The 17,108-nt window shown below is 51.8% G+C and overlaps 2 protein-coding genes across 2 annotated transcripts; both read right to left on the bottom strand.

The window, feature by feature from the left end:
* Positions 1-374: 374 nt before the first annotated feature.
* LOC122389547 (glycine-rich protein DOT1-like) lies at positions 375-1,826 on the bottom strand. Its single transcript, XM_043381703.1, has one exon. It carries the CDS (start codon positions 1,813-1,815, stop codon positions 589-591), a length of 1,227 nt encoding a protein of 408 aa, XP_043237638.1. The 5' UTR covers positions 1,816-1,826; the 3' UTR covers positions 375-588.
* Positions 1,827-2,955: 1,129 nt separating this feature from the next.
* LOC122389841 (uncharacterized abhydrolase domain-containing protein DDB_G0269086-like) lies at positions 2,956-10,037 on the bottom strand. Its single transcript, XM_043382277.1, has 3 exons — positions 9,820-10,037; positions 4,445-5,034; positions 2,956-4,251 (listed from the first exon to the last, which is right to left on the bottom strand). The coding sequence occupies exons 1-3, from the start codon at positions 10,035-10,037 to the stop codon at positions 3,032-3,034; spliced, it is 2,028 nt and encodes a 675-aa protein (XP_043238212.1). The 3' UTR covers positions 2,956-3,031.
* Between the last annotated feature and the right edge of the window lie 7,071 nt (positions 10,038-17,108).

Consider the following 17,108-nt stretch of genomic DNA (forward strand, 5'->3'; position numbering starts at 1 on the left):
GTCACGCTCGGCAGTCGACTATCACGGCCCGAATACGGAGTGTCTTGTAGTCGGGGTCGGAGGGTCGACGGCGGGCTACTGCCGGGTGACGATGGAATCCGGTAACGCTGCTTTTGCCGGATCACGAATTTCCGAAATGCATTATAATGCATTTCGACAATTCATAATTATGAATTGTCACTGGATTTCACTAAGTTTGGATGTTGACGACAAAGTTCTTTTGAGAGTGTGTTTAAAGTAATTTTTGTATTGCTTAGGTTGCTTAGCACCCATAGAGCGTTTAATTTTGCAATTGGCCCTCCCCGTATCGTGTCAACAGCAAACTGTTAGCGTGCTCTCCGTCTTTTTACATTGAACAGAGACACATATTAATTGTCGCAAATCAGATATATTTATGAAATACATCAGTACAATATCGGATACACCTAAGCATAGATAACATGAATTTATGTTATCTATGACCTAAGTAATAAAATCTCTGCAACCAGAGATCACCGCGCTATTTCAGTTACAAAGTTGAACACACTGCTCAATGCCCGCCTGCGTCCATCGACACTCCAACAACCAGCGATAGGTGGAGGAGGGCACCTACGGCACAGGGTCCGCCCGCGCCCGCGCATCCCGCTCCGTCCCTTCGCAGGCACAGAGACCTCGGGCACGCGTGACGGGCTTTCCTCGGCACGGTGGACAGCGCGGAGGCAGGATGCTGTAGATGCTGTCGATGGTTTCCCCATTGGAGACGCTGCCACTGTATTCGCCGTCAGTACCACTGCCGCTTAGGCTGCCCTCCGTGCCGCGCTTGTTATCACTGGTGACGCCTCCTCCAGTGAAACTGTCACCTCCGCTGTGTCCTCCGTGTGTACCGCCGCCGGTACAAAATCCTCCAGCGCTGCTCCCACCGGAGCTGCCTCCTCCAGCGTCGCCTCTGCTGGGGTCGCCACCTCCTGTATTGCCTCCAACACCGGTGCCACTAGAACTGCCTCCTCCAGAGCCGCCTCCAGAGCCGCCTCCAGAGCTGCTACCTCCTCCAGTGCCTCCAGTACCGGTCCCACTGGAACTGCCGCCTCCAGAGCCGCCTCCAGAGGTGCCTTCAGAGTTGCTCCCACTGGAGCTACCTCCTCCAGAGCCGCCTCCACTGGAGTTACCTCCTCCAGAGGCTCCAGTACTGGTCCCAGTGGAGCTACCTCCCCCAGAGCCGCCTCCAGAGCCGCCTCCGCCGGAGCTGCCTCCTCCAGAGCCTCCAGTACGGTTTCCGCTGGAGCTGCCTCCTCCAGTGCCTCCAGAGCCGCCTCCGCCGGAGTTACCTCCTCCAGAGCCGCCTCCAAAGCCGCCTCCGCCGGAGCTGCCTCCTCCACTGGAGCTACCTCCTCCATTACTGGTCCCACTTGAGCTGCTACCTCCCCCAGTACCTCCTGTACTGGAGCTGCCACCTCCTCCACCACCTCCACTGGAGCTGCTGCCTCCAGTACCTCCAGTACCGCTACCACTGGAGCTACCTCCTCCAGAGCTGCTACCTCCTCCTATACTGCCTCCGCTGGAGCTGCCACCTCTGCTGATACCACTACCACTGTCTCCGATCTTGCCACTGTCACTGTATCCGCTGTCTCTAGAATCACCGGCGTTGCTGGTAGCTTCACCAGCCCCGGCCTTCGAGAGAACTTCTTCAATGGCTTCCGTTTTCTCCCTAGGTTGTCTGTTTTCCACCTCCATGGGGCTGGGCCATCCCCTGACCAGCGTCACCGCCAGCAGTAGACACAGCAGCCGACACGACCTCATGGCGGCGACCGTCTCGGACGACTGACGCCGGCTGCACATTATACATTACCCCCCCCCCCTCTCCCCGCCCCGGTCACGTTTGACCTTCACATCGGACGCTGACCGTCTGCCGTTGACCTCAGCACAGGCAGACCGATCGTCCGAACGGCAATGAGATTTATTCATGAAGTGCCGGTATGCTTGGATGCACTTGTATGAGATAACAAAAGAGCCTTACTTTTAAAATGGCCTGGTCGTCTCCAACTGGTGTTTCGACCGTATGGATGCATGAAGCGTTTAAAGCTTAGCCTTATAAATCCGCTGCATGTTTGTTGAAAGGACAGATTTTCTCAGAGAGCAGTGTGACATTTTCCTCAGTCAAGTGATGAAGTAGCATATTGCCGTGAACGGATTGACTTGTGGTAGCATTATATGTATTGTATAATATAGCAAAAATGTGCAATTCATTATATAAATGTTTGTTTTGTGGAGCTAACTCATTGAAACAAACTACGTCAACGATTAATTGTGTGAATGACATTGCTCAGGTTTATCCCAGCTCAGAGCTTTTATTTTTATTTGCATGCTCCATCACATATCACACTTTACACCAGTTTATTTCAGGCTGGAACATCATTAACACAATCACGCACAGGTGTGATCAAATAAATAAACTACATGTAAAACCACAACGCCGTAACAGCCAACCGCAACAAAAACAGAGTCCTATACAGTTAACAACCAGAGATCTTGTTCAAGTCTCCCAAACTTGACAAAATGCCGCTGCCTGCCGACCGGACGGCCTATGGCACTTCCCGTCTGGCCTCAGCCCCATAGGTCGACGGCTCATCGGCGGCCTCCTGTGGGAGCCCGTACGGTGCCGCCTCGCCCTGCCCCAGCGGAGACTCCGACTCTGGCTGGGGGTCTAACCCCTCTCCCGCACTGGGGTCGGCCCCGTCCGCCTCCGGCTGGGGGTCTAACTCCTCCCCCGCGCTGGGGCCGGCCCCGTCCGCCTGCGGCCTCAGCTTGGGGAACTTTCTGCAGCAGACGCCGACCAGGTTCCCGCCGAGCTGGCAGTGCACCATGGCCACGGTGGGCGTCTCAGCCGTGATCGGGTAGCCCAGCTGGTAGTTGTCGGTCACCAGGTAGCCCGAGTAGGGGTCACACGCGCTGCGCGGCACGCACGGCAGCGCGGAGGCCGGGCCCGGACAGCGCAGCACCACGTGCTCGCTGACGGCGCCGGCCGAACCTTCGCCGCCCCCAGTGCTGCCGCCAACTAAGCTGCCGCCTCCACTACCTGTGCTCCCGCCGAAATTGCTGCCTCCACCTCCACTTCCTCCTCCGAAGCTGCTACCTCCGCCACCAGTTCCTCCTCCGAAGTTGCTGCTTCCACCCCCAGTTCCTCCACCAAAGCTGCTGCCTCCGCTGCCACTTCCTCCACCGAAGCTGCTGCCACTTCCTCCACCTCCGCTGCTACTTCCTCCTCCGAAGCTGCTGCCTCCGCTGCCAGTGCCTCCACCGAAGTTGCTGCCTCCACTGCCACTTCCTCCCCCGAAGCTGCTGCCCCCACCGCCACTTTCACCTCCAAAGTTGCTGCCTCCGCTGCCACTCCCTCCACCGAAGTTGCTACCTCCGCTGCCACTCCCTCCACCGAAGTTGCTGCCTCCGTTGCCACTTCCCCCTCCGAAGTTGCTGCCTCCACCGCCACTTCCTCCACCGCTACTGCCTCCTCCAAAGTTGTTGCTCGCACCGCTACTGCCTCCTCCGAAGCTGCTGCTTCCACCCTCACTTCCTCCACCGAAGCCGCTACCTCCGCCGCCAGTTCCTCCTCCAAAGTTGCTGCTTCCGCTGCCACTTCCTCCACCTCCGCTGCCACTTCCTCCCCCGAAGCTGCTGCCTCCGCTGCCACTTCCTCCTCCGAAGTTGCTTCCTCCACCGCCACTTCCTCCTCCGAAGTTGCTGCCTCCACCCCCAGTTCCTCCACCAAAGCTGCTACCTCCACCGCCAGTTCCTCCGAAACTGCTGCCACTTCCTCCACCTCCGCTGCTACTTCCTCCACCGAAGTTGCTGCCTCCGCTGCCAGTGCCTCCACCAAAGCTGCTACCTCCACCGCCACTTCCTCCGAAGCTGCTGCCCCCACCGCCACTTGCCCCTCCGAAGTTGCTGCCTCCGCCGCCACTTCCCCCTCCGGAGTTGCTGCCTCCGCCGACACTTCCCCCTCCGAAGTTGCTGCCTCCACCACCAATTCCTCCTCCGAAGTTGCTGCCTCCGCTGCTACTTCCTCCTCCGAAGCTGCTGCCCCCACCGCCACTTCCCCCTCCGAAGTTGCTGCCTCCGCTGCCACTTCCTCCACCGAAGTTGCTGCCTCCGCTGCCACTTCCTCCTCCGAAGCTGCTGCCCCCACCGCCACTTCCCCCTCCGAAGTTGCTGCCTCCACCGCTACTGCTTCCGCCAAAGCTGCCGGTTCCTCCACCGCTGGTTTGTGTTCCGACGGGTCTCGAAACGACGGGACGGTTGATGAAACTTCCCCCTCCGCCGGAGGACTGGCTCAGAAATGGATTGTTGCCAAAGTTGGGGCCGGTCTGCGGTACCTGCTGTTGCTGCTGCTGCTGCTGCTGCTGCTGCTGCTGCTGCTGGACAGGTCGCTGAGGGTTCTGGAAGCCAGAAGAAGGCGGTAAATTGATTGTACCTTCTAAGAACGGATTGGAAGGACGCTGTGCCGGCCGCTGGGTGATAGGCTTTGGGTTAAATGGCGTTTGAGGAAATGGCTTGTTGGCAGGTACCTGAGCGAACGGCTTGTTGACGGGCTTCTGGGAAAACGGCCTGTTGGCAGGGACCTGAGCAAACGGCTTATTTACAGGTTTCTGGGCGAACGGCTTGTTGGCAGGTTTCTGAGAAAACGGCCTGTTGATGTTGGTCGGTTTCTGGGCTGGCGGTCTGTTGGGCGGTACCTGAGTGAAGGGTCTGTTGGGAGGCCTCTGGGTGTCCGTCGGTGCCGGTGCCGGCGGACGGCCACCGGTCAGCTCCCACGCCTGGCTGAGCTCCGGCGGCGGCTTGTAGTCGGGCGCGAACGGGTTGTGGTGGCCCGACTGACCGGGACGCAGCGGCGTCACCTCGATACCGGCGCCGAAGTCGATGCCGGTCTGGCCCAGACTGCCGCTCTTCTGTGGCGACGCGCCTTCGGTGATGCTGTCCGGAAGGCCGGCGTAGTCAGAGGCCGGCATCGCGCTGCTCGGGGTGTCGGCGTAGTCAGAGGCCGAATCCGAGGCCGGGATCACGCTGTCCGGGATGCCGGCGTAGCTGAGGGCCACGGAAACGGTACTCTCTTGAGTCTCCTCTCCAATATTGTCATGGGCAAGCTCCTCATCGCCGCTGCCTTCTTCATAAGTGTCTTCATCGCCGCTGCTTTCTTGGTCCGTTTCGTCATCTGGAGCAGCGTCTAGCACTTCTTGGAACAACGCCTCAGTCTCTTCGCTCACTTCGTCACCTTCAGAAGTTTCTTCGTCTGTGTTCTCTTCAGTTTTCCCATCCGTACTATTTTCCTTGTAAGTTGCTACGCTCTTGACTTCTTCCTCAACTATTGCATCTACATCACTATCTTCTTGAGTAATTGGCACGTTGTATTCGTTAGCACTTTCCTCGACTTCTTCATTGTGTTCTTCAACATCAGCTTGTTCTGCTAGGTCTTCAACAACTTCTTGACCTGAGTTGTATCCTTTAACATGCTGCTTGCCTACCCCATCTTCACTGACTTCTTGGTGACTTTCGTCGTACGTGACGGCTTTCTTCTCAGCTTCTCCAGTCTCTCTGGACATGGGGCTTGGCCATCCTCTGACCAGTGTCACTGCCAGCAGCAGACACAGCAGCCGACACGACCTCATGGCGGCGACCGTCTCGGACGACTGAGGGCGGGCGGCCGGTTATCACAGGCTGCCTCCACCTCCGCGCCTCTGCTCCCCAGCCCACCCAACCCGCCGGTCTCCCGACCGGGCCGCCGACCGCGCCGACCGCTCCGCCCCAGTCCGGTCTAAAAGTCTGGGTCAACCCGGCTGCCGTCCCAGCGGCAGTGCGATTTGACCTGACCCTACGGCCTACAGGTGTGCATTTCTAGAATATGAGGTCAAACTCGCCTCGGATAGGGGAACAACACATGTCGGTTGTTTTGCTTTACCGCCGGAATTATCCAGATGTAGGTTGTACTGATGTGTAAAAGTGGACTAACACTTGGTCGTTTTTAATTGGTTGGATGCCGTTCGGATTCATGCTATTAATTATGTAAAAATCTAAGCCTTGATTAAAGTTATGCGAGCGAACGCGAAGTGCCAAGTCAGTTCTTTCCTTTTCATTATATTGCAAAATCTTATCATGAAGGGCAGGTTCTTTTAACCCGCGCCCCACTGGGGTCTGCGTATAACACGCCCTACTGGGGGGGGGGGGGCTATTCATAGCCCCTCCTAACTCCGAAACTACTGGGCCGATTGTCAAAATTCAAACGGCGTCTGATAGCCCCGGAAAAACTGTCGAGCGAAACCTAATTTCATTGACCTCGAGGTCACCGATGACGTCACAGGTCAGGTCAACTAGTCTGTGGGGAAATATGCAAACTGTTATTCTTGCGTCGAAAATGATCAAGAACTATCTCAAGCACATGGAATCACGATTTCATGCACTACTTCAAGGTCCGATGTTTAACTTTGGCATCGTTGTTCTTACGTGACGCCATTCAGACGTCATTAAGTTTATAGACGTAGGTCCCGATCAAATTGGGCTAGTGAGTCGGGTAAGCCACCAATGAACTCGGAAAGATCTGCTAACTCGAATGATATGTGGTATGAGTTATGACCTCCTTCGACCAGTTTCATGACCTGAGTGACTCTGACCTGACCTTGACCAGGAGGTTAATACCCTAAATTGACCTTCCCAAACAAAAAGTTTGACCCGGTGGCTACTGGCTGAGCATGACAAACGAGATTAGGTCAAAATCGCAGCTCTGTGATAATTTTCGGCCAAGCTATTTGCCAAAAAACGGACCCCCTACCATAAGGTCTCTGATCTGAGCCCGAAGATCACCAGCTGAACTGATCCAGGCACTACGTAGTGACTGTGCCTTATGCCAGTGCACATGCTCTCTTTTTGCCCTAAACCTTAGCTCAGTTAGGGTAAAACAGCGATTGGGCTGTACCCACCCCGCCCTTTTTATTTCTGCCAAAAACACTTATTTTTGTCGCTACTTTATTTAGGAGCCAAATCAGAGGGGAGGTAAATTCATTCCTGTTTTGTCGCATTACGATTAAACGCCATACAGCCATCGCCCATGAGCATATGAAGTATGATTATTTTTTCCCCATGGCCATTACCAGTTATCTGTGCAGGCAAGACACAAAACATTTCACATAGTTATTTAACCCTCGCCGGCCGAGGGGGGGCGGGTGCCGCCCCCCCCCCATAGGGTTTTTTCGCGATAGCTCCGAACACGCTGGCGATAGAGAGCTGAAACTTGGCATACCTGACCTTTGATCCAAGCCGGATCTTTTGACATCAACCGCATTTTTGGGTCAGGTCAGGTCACTGACCTATGACGTCATAAGTGAACCTCTGCACGGTCTTCAGATGTCGCAACTTCGCAACGCCCTCACTGCCAGAGGAGATGTCACAGGGAAATGAAACTTGCAGGATCTAGTATCCATTATGAGTCCCACAACTTGTATATCTCGGATTTTTCCTAAAGGTCATATGAGGTCAGGTCATTTTCGTGACCTCACCATTATAAGTCAATGGGGAAAAATTCAAACTGCTATTCTGGCGCCGGGAACGATCTCCAACTATCTCAAGCACACGGAATCGTGATTTGATGCACTCCTTGCAAGGTTAGATGCGTCACTTTTGCAATGTTGACCTTGCGTGACGTCATTTATGACGTCATCAAGGTCAAATTAGTTTTTCGTCAATAACTCTTGATCAAATTGAGCTAGCGAGTCGGGAAAGGCACCAATGGACTCAGGAAGGCCTGCCGAATCGAATGATATGCGACATGACCTCTTTCGACCAACTTCGTGACCTGGGGGTGCTGACCTGACCTTGACCTGAGGTCAACACCCCAAGTTGACCTGACCCGGACAAAAAGTATATCATTCGACGCGCCTGAGTGAGGCGAACACGATGCTGCCAAAATCGGCGCTCTGCGGCCGTTTTTTGCGAAGTTATTCACCAAAAACTGAACCGTACCCTGGGGCACTTGACCTGACCTCAGAGGTCACCGGTTGACCTAGGACCTTAAAATCGGGTACCAATCTCTGCGTCTCGTAACGGCGCACACGCTCGTTTTTTCCGCGACGCGCTAGCTCCACCAGGGGCGAAACGGCGAGGGGGGGTCTTACCCGCCCCCCCCCCCCTCGGCCGGCGCGTATGTAGAAAACCAATAGGTCCGGCGAGGGTTAAGTTTTGTTTCATCTACCACGATTATCTCAATAAAACCACGCATATCTAAATGTTCACATTTTCGTGCCCTTTTAACACAATTAACCACAAAATCATAGGCGGCGGAACGGGGGGAGGGGCACCGTGCCTCCCCCTTGATTTTGCCATTTTAACATTAGCCCTATGGGCGTTGCATGGAAAGATGGGACCAAAAGTCGGCGGTGCTCCCCCCCCCCCTTCATTGCAGGTGTTCCGCCGCTACTGCACAAAATAACTATTGCATGGACCGACGTAGTTCGGTCCATGCAATAGTTCTGGCGTCGTTCTTCTGGCGTCGACGTTCTGGCGATGTAGTAAGGATGGTTCACTAAGGGTGAATCCTTTTCTCTGAACACGATCTTATTTCGTCAGCTTTTATGCATGCTGATAATTTTCCAAAATACGATGCTTTTACATAGGTGTGTTTTTCAGTGATTGATAGAGACTTGGCTGACGGGGAGAGTCAAGGTGCTCGTGAAATATTTATCATAAACAACAAGCTGGCGTAACAAGCTCGTTTTCATATAAAACATCAAACAAGTCCCAGCTATAACAACAACAACAACATTTACCCATTTATACATACGTAAAACTTTTTCCTTCATAGATAATCTGATCACGATGGCACATCATAGAACACGCCTATCAAAGCTACTTTTGTTTTTTTTTCTGGCCTTGGTTAACGTTTCCTTCTCTGGGTTTCTTTTTTGTCTTCCTTTTAACCGCTTCCACTTGTCTGGTCTTGGGTAGCAGGCCTGCCGGTTGTGCTTGGTCTTGTGTGGTAAGGCAGGAACAGCTTGGCTGTGATTGGTCCCGAGTTGTTCCGAGTAAGCGGGGAGAGACCTCAGCTTGGCCTAGTTGGTTGGTCTTCGAGTAGAAACCACAGGTCTTCTGGTTATAGCTGGTCTCCGAGTAGTTTACCTAATCTTGCGAATGAAGCGGCGCTTTGAGGGTCACTGTGCAGTGGCAGAACGTTTCGGCTTTTGTGTGGCAGGCCTACTAGCTGGTCTTCGAGTGGCAGGTTTTTTAGCTGGTCGCTTGGTGGTTGCTGGTCTCTGAGCGGCAGGCCTCTTAGCTGGTCTCTGAGCGGCAGGTTTCTTTGCTGGTCGCTGGGTGGTTGGTCTGTTGCCCACTCGTGTGGCCACCATCTTATTGGGCGGCTTCTGAGCGGCCGGTCTCTTAGGTCTCTGAGCGGCCGGTCTCTTAGGTCTCTGAGCGGCCGGTCTCTTAGGTCTTTGAGCGGCCGGTCTCTTTGGTCTCTGAGTGGCGTGGTTCTTTGGCTTCTGGGTAGCTCGACGTTTCGGCTTTTGCGTACCTGGTCGTTTTGGTCTCTGGGTGGTTGGTCGTTTTGGCCTCTGGGTGGCTGTGTTTTTCTGTTTTTGAGTGCCTGGCCTCTTCGGTCTTTGGTTGGTGGCTGTGTTCTTCGGTCTCTGAGTAGCCCGGTTTTTCGGTCTCTGAGTAGCCTGGTTTTTCGGTCTCTGAGTAGCCCGGTTTTTCGGTTTTTGGGTGGCCGGGCTCTTTGCTGGTTTCTCGTTGGTGGCTGTCTGTGCGGGCTCCGTTTCGACCTCTGACTGAGTGCCGGACGGCTCCGATGGGGCCTCTGCTGACGGTTCGGGAGCCACTTCCTGCGGCGTGGACTGCGGGCTGTGGCTGTCGCTGTTGGTCGGCGCCTCACTGACAGCTTCCGCTTCTATCATCTCGGCTTGCAGGGCCACCTGATGTCCGGCATCATCACTGCTGACTGCTGCTTCTCCGGGGACTTGGCCGGGCCAGCCCCCGACCAGTGTCACCGCCAGCAGCAGACACAGCAGCCGACACAACCTCATGGCGGCGACCGTCTCGGACGACTGGCGCCCGCAGCTTATCACGCGCTGTCTACACCCGCCTCTCCGGCGCACGTGACCTGCTAACTACTGCCCTGGGGCGCCGTGGACACCTGACCGATGTCGGACCACTCAGCCGTTCGAATACAAAAGTAGCCGGACCGCGGCCTCAATCAAGGCAGAGCGGAGCCGACAGTCACTGCCGACACTGTAAGCCGCGCCTCGCTCTTCCCTCTCCCTTCTCCCTCCCCGGCCTTCTCCCTCTCCTCTGCCGGGTCGTGATCGCTCTCTGCCTTTCTGTGCCACGATCGTGATATGCCTCACTTTATCTGTCCCACATCCGGGTGCACGACAGGTCAGTGGCCCAGACAGGTGACCCAGGGCGACGGCCGGCAGAGGACGCAGCTACTCTTGTTTATCCTCTCTCCCCTCTGTTTATCTCTGCCGAACCGCGTAGTCGATCGGTTTTGCATTACCAGTTCAGGTGATCTCTCTTACTTATCGTATACTGGCTTTGGGTATCTGTCTAACCCATTATACCAAGTTAAGTTATGCGTACTGCGTGATTAAGGCTGCGGCATTTGTGTTGTGCGCGCTATGTATGATGTGATGACGCCACTGTTTTTCGCTGTTACCGATCCTTTTGGAACTGTAATAGCCCCAAGTCGATTGGGGAAAGTTCCGAAACAATGTGAATACAATGTGAATAGTATGTTGTACATTTTACACGTTCCGCTAGCTTCTGTTCAAGTCTAACCTAAGTATCGCGCGCTTGGAAAGTGCACTGGGATGGTCCGATCGTAACGCATCAAAGCGCAGAGCGTTTTTACGCCCTCCTCTTGCCTGGCTTTTGGATCACGTAGTGGCACGCGATGAACAGCGTTCGAAAAAAGCGATAAAGTCACGAACGAAGTGCTTCAGTCATCTTTTAGGTCATGTTCAAGGTCATGTCACCAGAGTTCGTCAAAGGTCAACTTTTCCCAATTGTGACATTTCTGGACGAATTGGATCATAGCTTGCGAATCGATAAGAAACATAAAATTGCGTAACAAGGCATTTTATGGCAATGTTTGGAAGTTTTTTGTTTTGCTAGTGTGCTCTCGATTTTACCTACCTACTTAAGGTTAAGCCTCCAGGGATCTGAAAATGGACATTTCGCGCTTTTTTTTGTTGATAGCCTTCACATGTTGCACATCAGTCGATTTGTATGTTAGAGGCTAGAGCTGAGCAGATCCGGAGTGTGTTCATGAGTCAAGCGTTTCCCCATCAAAGGTCGTCAAACTGTTGGTGACCTTTCTATAGGCCTAAGATGACGTCATGCCATAGGCGGCGGAACGGGGAGGGCACCGGGGCACCGTGCCCCCCTTTGATTTTGGCATTTTAACATTAGCCCTATGGGTGTTGCATGGAAAGAATGGGACCAAAAGTCGGCAGTGCCCCCCCCCCCTTAATTGAAGGTGTTCCGCCGCTACTGCATCATGCGTGTATACAGTGGGGTCACGGGTGCAATTTTCGATTCAGTAGCTAATATTCAGCTGTAAAATGATGCTTGGAGTGTTCAGTTTCACGTTTCTCCGGAAAGGCTGCACTTTGCAGTTCAATGTTCTCCCATTGACTCACGGGTACCTACCTAATGCATGGATCGTATAATTGACTTAGGCCACGGAGTTCGATAATCCTAGTTGCAAGTTTTATGCAGCCTGGCTCATTACTCAATTGCTGTAAGATACTAAGCAATCGTTGAGTCGGAGGTGATTGGCGAGTATTTGAATTATTTACTTTTTATCTTGATTAGGCTACTAGTAGACCTGTTGACCTGACGTTACCTGCCTGTTGACGAGACCTTACCTAAATGGCGTGGTGGCAATTTTTGTTTACATTGGTAGCAAACATGCATCATAAAGTATGTCGAAAAGGGCAGTGAACCGTTCTTGAGATTTCTCGAAAAGTTATTTATGATAGGAGGTGCGATGCCCCTTGCGGTGCGGGTTAGTTGACTTTATTTCACCTTGGAGCATATCACAGGATGCAAAGATGAACTGGCGCGTCATCTTTCGGAAGAGGCGTAGCGCCACCTACGTTGTTGGTGTCGGCCTGCTCCGAGCAGGCCCATTATCCTAGTATCCAAGGATATGGCATACCCCCTCCCAGTATTTTAGTGCTGACTTCCAGCATTGCTATTTTTCGTTAAACGATGAATTCCTACCTTTTATTATAATCGACTTTTAGTCATGGAGACTCTGCACAGGGAATAATGTGAATGCCTGTGGAGTTTTATCGCTGTTGCTGAGCCATTAAAGCCGATCGGTAGGCCGGGCCGGCGGCCGACCACACACGGCCAGCACTGTGACTGAGGTGTCTGTGTGACCTGTGACCTGTGACGAGGCTGTCCGACCACTGGCGCTGACGTCAGTGACCATCGGCACCGCCGGAGAGGTGTCAGCCGTCGCGGGCCGCCCGCCCACACCGGCTGGCCGCCCGCCCACACACCCAGCCTCTCCGCCGTCGGCTCCCGCCCCGGGCTGAAGATCTCCCACAGAGAGAACACCTGGGTTACCGGCGCTAATCGGCGAAATGGCCCGTTCTCAGGAGCTCGGCAGCCACTTCTGGGAGGGCGCTGACGTGCGGTGGCTGCTGAAAACCATCCCATGCCTCCGGTCCCAACGCATGACTCACGATTTCTAAAGACGGTGACAAATGCGAGATTCAAGCTATAATCGCAATTGACGGAAATTTATAATTGTACTGATGGTTGAGTTGAGAATCATGCACGTAATCATGGTAAAGGAAATTTATAATTTTTCATAAAATAGTTTTACTCTCTCATAGGTATATACAATCGTATTCCACCAATTCAACTTTCTGGGGCTGATGAAAATCGTCGTATTTATGCTAAAGAAACGTTTCATTCCATGCTGAGTGCTGACGCACACACACTCGCATCCACTATCACACTGAAGTACGATAACATAGGTACATGACACAAACGAAATGAACCGGATACATGCATCTGTATATAGCTAACAAATTGTAAAGTTAATGTAAAGTAAGCATTGACGTGGAATAAATTAGTCTGTTAGCGATTATAAACGTCAAGCAGCGTTGAAAACCTGTAATGTGTATAATAAGTAATTTGCTCTGTAATGTCGCAAATAATAGACGGACGGTGATAATGAGTATGCATAGAAGCGTATAAATAGAAAAACAGCCTACCAACAGTGACTATTATATGGAAGCCCGCCGTTGACAACCTCCCGGAACGTATTTTATAACTCGTTGAGCGTTGGGATGGACTTCGGTATGCAGTATGCACGGTGGAATACGGAGCTTGTTGAGGTGCGTAGATGAAATCGATATCCGATGTTCTGCCAGTATAGCTTATAAAGAGATTTTTAACCCTCGCCTTCCCGGCTTTCCCGACTTTCAGGACACTCTCACTGACCTTCATTATCACATCCTAAACCAGTTCTTATTGGAAAAGTAAGAGTCTCAATCTCCGACACTTCTCACTGATCACGACCTAGTGGTTTTGTATGTACATTGATACCTAAGTTTGTTGGGTTTTCTCGGTTTTTCTCGGTAATGTTAACATGCTGACTGAAGGTTTTCTTCCAGTGCATTTCTATTCCAACAGGATCGTTATCGGAGACTAGAAACTCTCTCTCTCTCTCTCTCTCTCTCTCTCTCTCTCTCTCTCTCTCTCTCTCTCTCTCTCTCTCTCTCTCTCTCTCTCTCTCTCTCTCTCTCTCTCTCTCTCTCTCTCTCTCTCTCTCTCTCTCTCTCTCTCTCTCTCTCTCTCTCTCTCTCTCTCTCTCTCTCTCTCTCTCTCTCTCTCTCTCTCTCTCTCTCTCTCTCTCTCTCTCTCTCTCTCTCTCTCTCTCTCTCTCTCTCTCTCTCTCCTTCTTTACTCTAGCTTTTGACGTGCTGGATTCACGCAGCGCATAATCATTACGTGTACTTATTGTATCCATTGTATCCATATTTGATCGATTACCTATGTTGTGTGTATCGATTGCTGATACGAACGTTACCATATGGTGCATGATAATTAGTGGTGCATAGTGCGATGTGTTCTACCAACATAGTTTTATTTTTAAGCATCGCTTCGTGACTTGTCTGCATGTAACATGGCGGAGTTGGAAATCCCAGCTCTTCCATCAACTTCCGTTCCAGCCGCTAGGTGTCACTAGTAGTGAGCGCCTGAAGGTATGCTGCACCGCATGGCATCCTGTTCCATGCGTCTTCAAAGCAAATTGCATGTTGTGTTGTGTTGGCTGTTCATTATGGATCATGAATGACTTGCTTCATTTTAGAAATAGGTATGTTATCATCGCATTGGGCTATCATTTATCAGTAGGCAATGACTAACGGTGTTCGTTCATGGGCCATAATGCCTATAGTTCGTTATTTAGGTACGCACTACCCAGTGATCACTGCCACATTTTTAACGTTACTCTGCTTTTAGGGATCACCTATCTGAGATAATACGTACATCAATAGCATATAGTGTAATATAATACAAAAATGATTTTTTAGTGCAGAATCAAGTCCTAGTCAATATTTGTAATGGTAATCAGGCATTATCAAAGACTAATATCTGGTCTTCACATTTCTTTCATATCATAAATGGCGAAAGTTCAATATTCGCTGCTCCCCCCCCCAAAAAAAAACAACGCGGTAACTGTCTCAGCACCTCTGTCATTTTTTATTTAACTTCCCTAGTCCAGGGTTAATAAAGAGCAAAGGTAATCTACATGTCACGGCCCCTGCATTGTGGTCCTGTCGACTACTGAGGCTGAAAATATTTTGATTAGCAATCGAAATGCAAGCTGCGTTTGAAAGCATACGTATATCACCTGAACTCTGAATATAAGAATACCTATTGTACCTCGGTTTACACTCGGTAATACGCGAAAGACGTATCTAGTCGAAATACGATTTTACCTAACATGAATTGCGTAATGCTCCGACTTAATCTGTTATGTGATACTTGTCATTCAATAGCCAGCGACGTTTACTACTGATGCAGGTAAAACTGATGCCTTATAGCTTAATGCATGACAAAACCATTACCGGTCTGAAGGTGACAGCACTGCGCGAGTGGCGCTGGATTCACTTAGTCTGTGCGGTGCATGGATGAGCCGCACAGCATTAGCGGCTCTGAGAGAGCAGTCACGGCGACTCTGAGAGGATTTCTTACGGCCGGATGAGCACCGACCCAGTGGCGGCGGGCGAATGGATCACTCCCGCTGAATCTCTGAGCCCTCCAAGGTCCCGCGGTGGCACCCATCGTTGATTGAACCTCTCGCCAGGCCGGCCGTCCGACCGCACGACGACCCTCTGAGTCTCAGTTAGAGGATTCAGGAGCTCAGAGAGGCGAGAAATGACATGTCGGAAGGCTGAGATACATGACAAAACTGGTGCGGCTGTGTAGTGGGCGGCCACCGGTGGCCCATTTTCCGGACTTCCCTCGGCTGCAGTCAAAAGGCCATGAGACGAAAGGGAGAAGGTGAAGAATTCCACTTTTCTAACTGTGCAACTATAAACCAGTATAGCGCCTTTTGGGGCGACTAACGGAGCGAGCGAGAGGGTGAGCCTTGCACGTGCGAAATTTCGAGGGGGTACCTCCAACTGACTTGTGCACGGCACCCTACTAACCGGTCTCTAGCGATGTGCCAAATTTGAGCACAATCGGCCCAGCCGTTCTCGAGATCTGGAAGCGGCACCCTGCACGTGCGCACGTGCAGAATGGGTCCCAACTGACTTGTGCACGGCACCCTACTAACTGGTCCCTAACCGTGTACCAAATTTGAGCGCCATCGGTCCAGCCGTTCTCGAGATCTGGAAACGACCCCTGCACGTGCGCACGTGCAGCAGCACCCCAACTCTGGCACATGGATATGCAGTGCCTAGTGGGTGCCTACCTACATGCCAACTTTCAGCGCAATCGGCCAAGTAGTTACCGAGATATTGCAACAATTACAAAACTGACACCTCTTCGTTTTGCGCGTGGCACGTGCATAGGGTCACCCACATGCATCGGGAATAGTCCAATACTTGGTAGAAGGAATGAAGCTACCCTACAAAAATTACCCCGTGTAAATCGGTCAAGTGGTTGCTGAGATATAAGCCTCGCAAAAGCGTCCGCACGGCCGGCCGGCCGGCCGCTCATACTCAGAAATTTCCGTTAATCTAAGGAAAGACTACGCTCGCTTCGCTCGCTCCGTAACTAACATGACTTATAACAACTACAGTTGTACACATGCATTGATACAGAACACAGAGTCCTGACAACTGAGAAGGAGATATTGCGACTCGTGCATAATCTTGGAAAAAAAAACTTTCTGGATGTCCGATAATGCAGCCCAGCTATTTCAGTGGCGCAAAGTGTATAAACCCAGGATGCCGGTGCATAAACAATAGGTATCTGTCTCCGTATGGCTTATACATTTCCTAAAGTCAAGCCAATCCATGTACTCCTTTCAAAATTATCTTTAAAGCTTTTGGCCTCATTCAGACTGAAGCGTCCCTTGATATCGACTTACCTTCGAAAAGCAACGGAGCCGATTGAATCTTTTAGCACTTTTAAGAACATCTTATCATGTCATGTGTGGGGTCATACGGGTAATACCTAATCATGTATAAGAAATAAATACATCTTTTAGGATTTCAGTAAAAAAAAAAAATGAAGCTGAAACGAAACAATCCGTATTGTTTAATGCGCTGTGTTGGCGGCTGAATGAAGTGCGCCTTATCATCTCATTTCTTTCCAGCCGCGAATATGTATGGTGAGCATATCGATTCCCAGATTTTTAATATAATATGCCGCATTTTTAATGACTTCATGAAGCACTTTGCTATCCTACAATTTGTTGCATCTGTTGCGCAACTCGCAAGCCCTGACTATCTGGCGTCCTTGTGCGCCGGCTTCTGACAGCCTCTCGAGGTCCATCCCCTCGTAAAACGGTATTGATGGTCCGGCAAAGTGTCGAACGCTGTATATGTCTAAATCATTCGGCACGCCACGTCTCTCGTGACAGCCGGCTGATGGCACCCCCTCCGTGTGTGGCCACT

The sequence above is a fragment of the Amphibalanus amphitrite genome, unplaced genomic scaffold (assembly GCF_019059575.1).
Source record: "Amphibalanus amphitrite isolate SeventyFive unplaced genomic scaffold, NRLGWU_Aamphi_draft 000019F_arrow, whole genome shotgun sequence".
Lineage (NCBI taxonomy): Eukaryota > Metazoa > Arthropoda > Thecostraca > Balanomorpha > Balanidae > Amphibalanus > Amphibalanus amphitrite.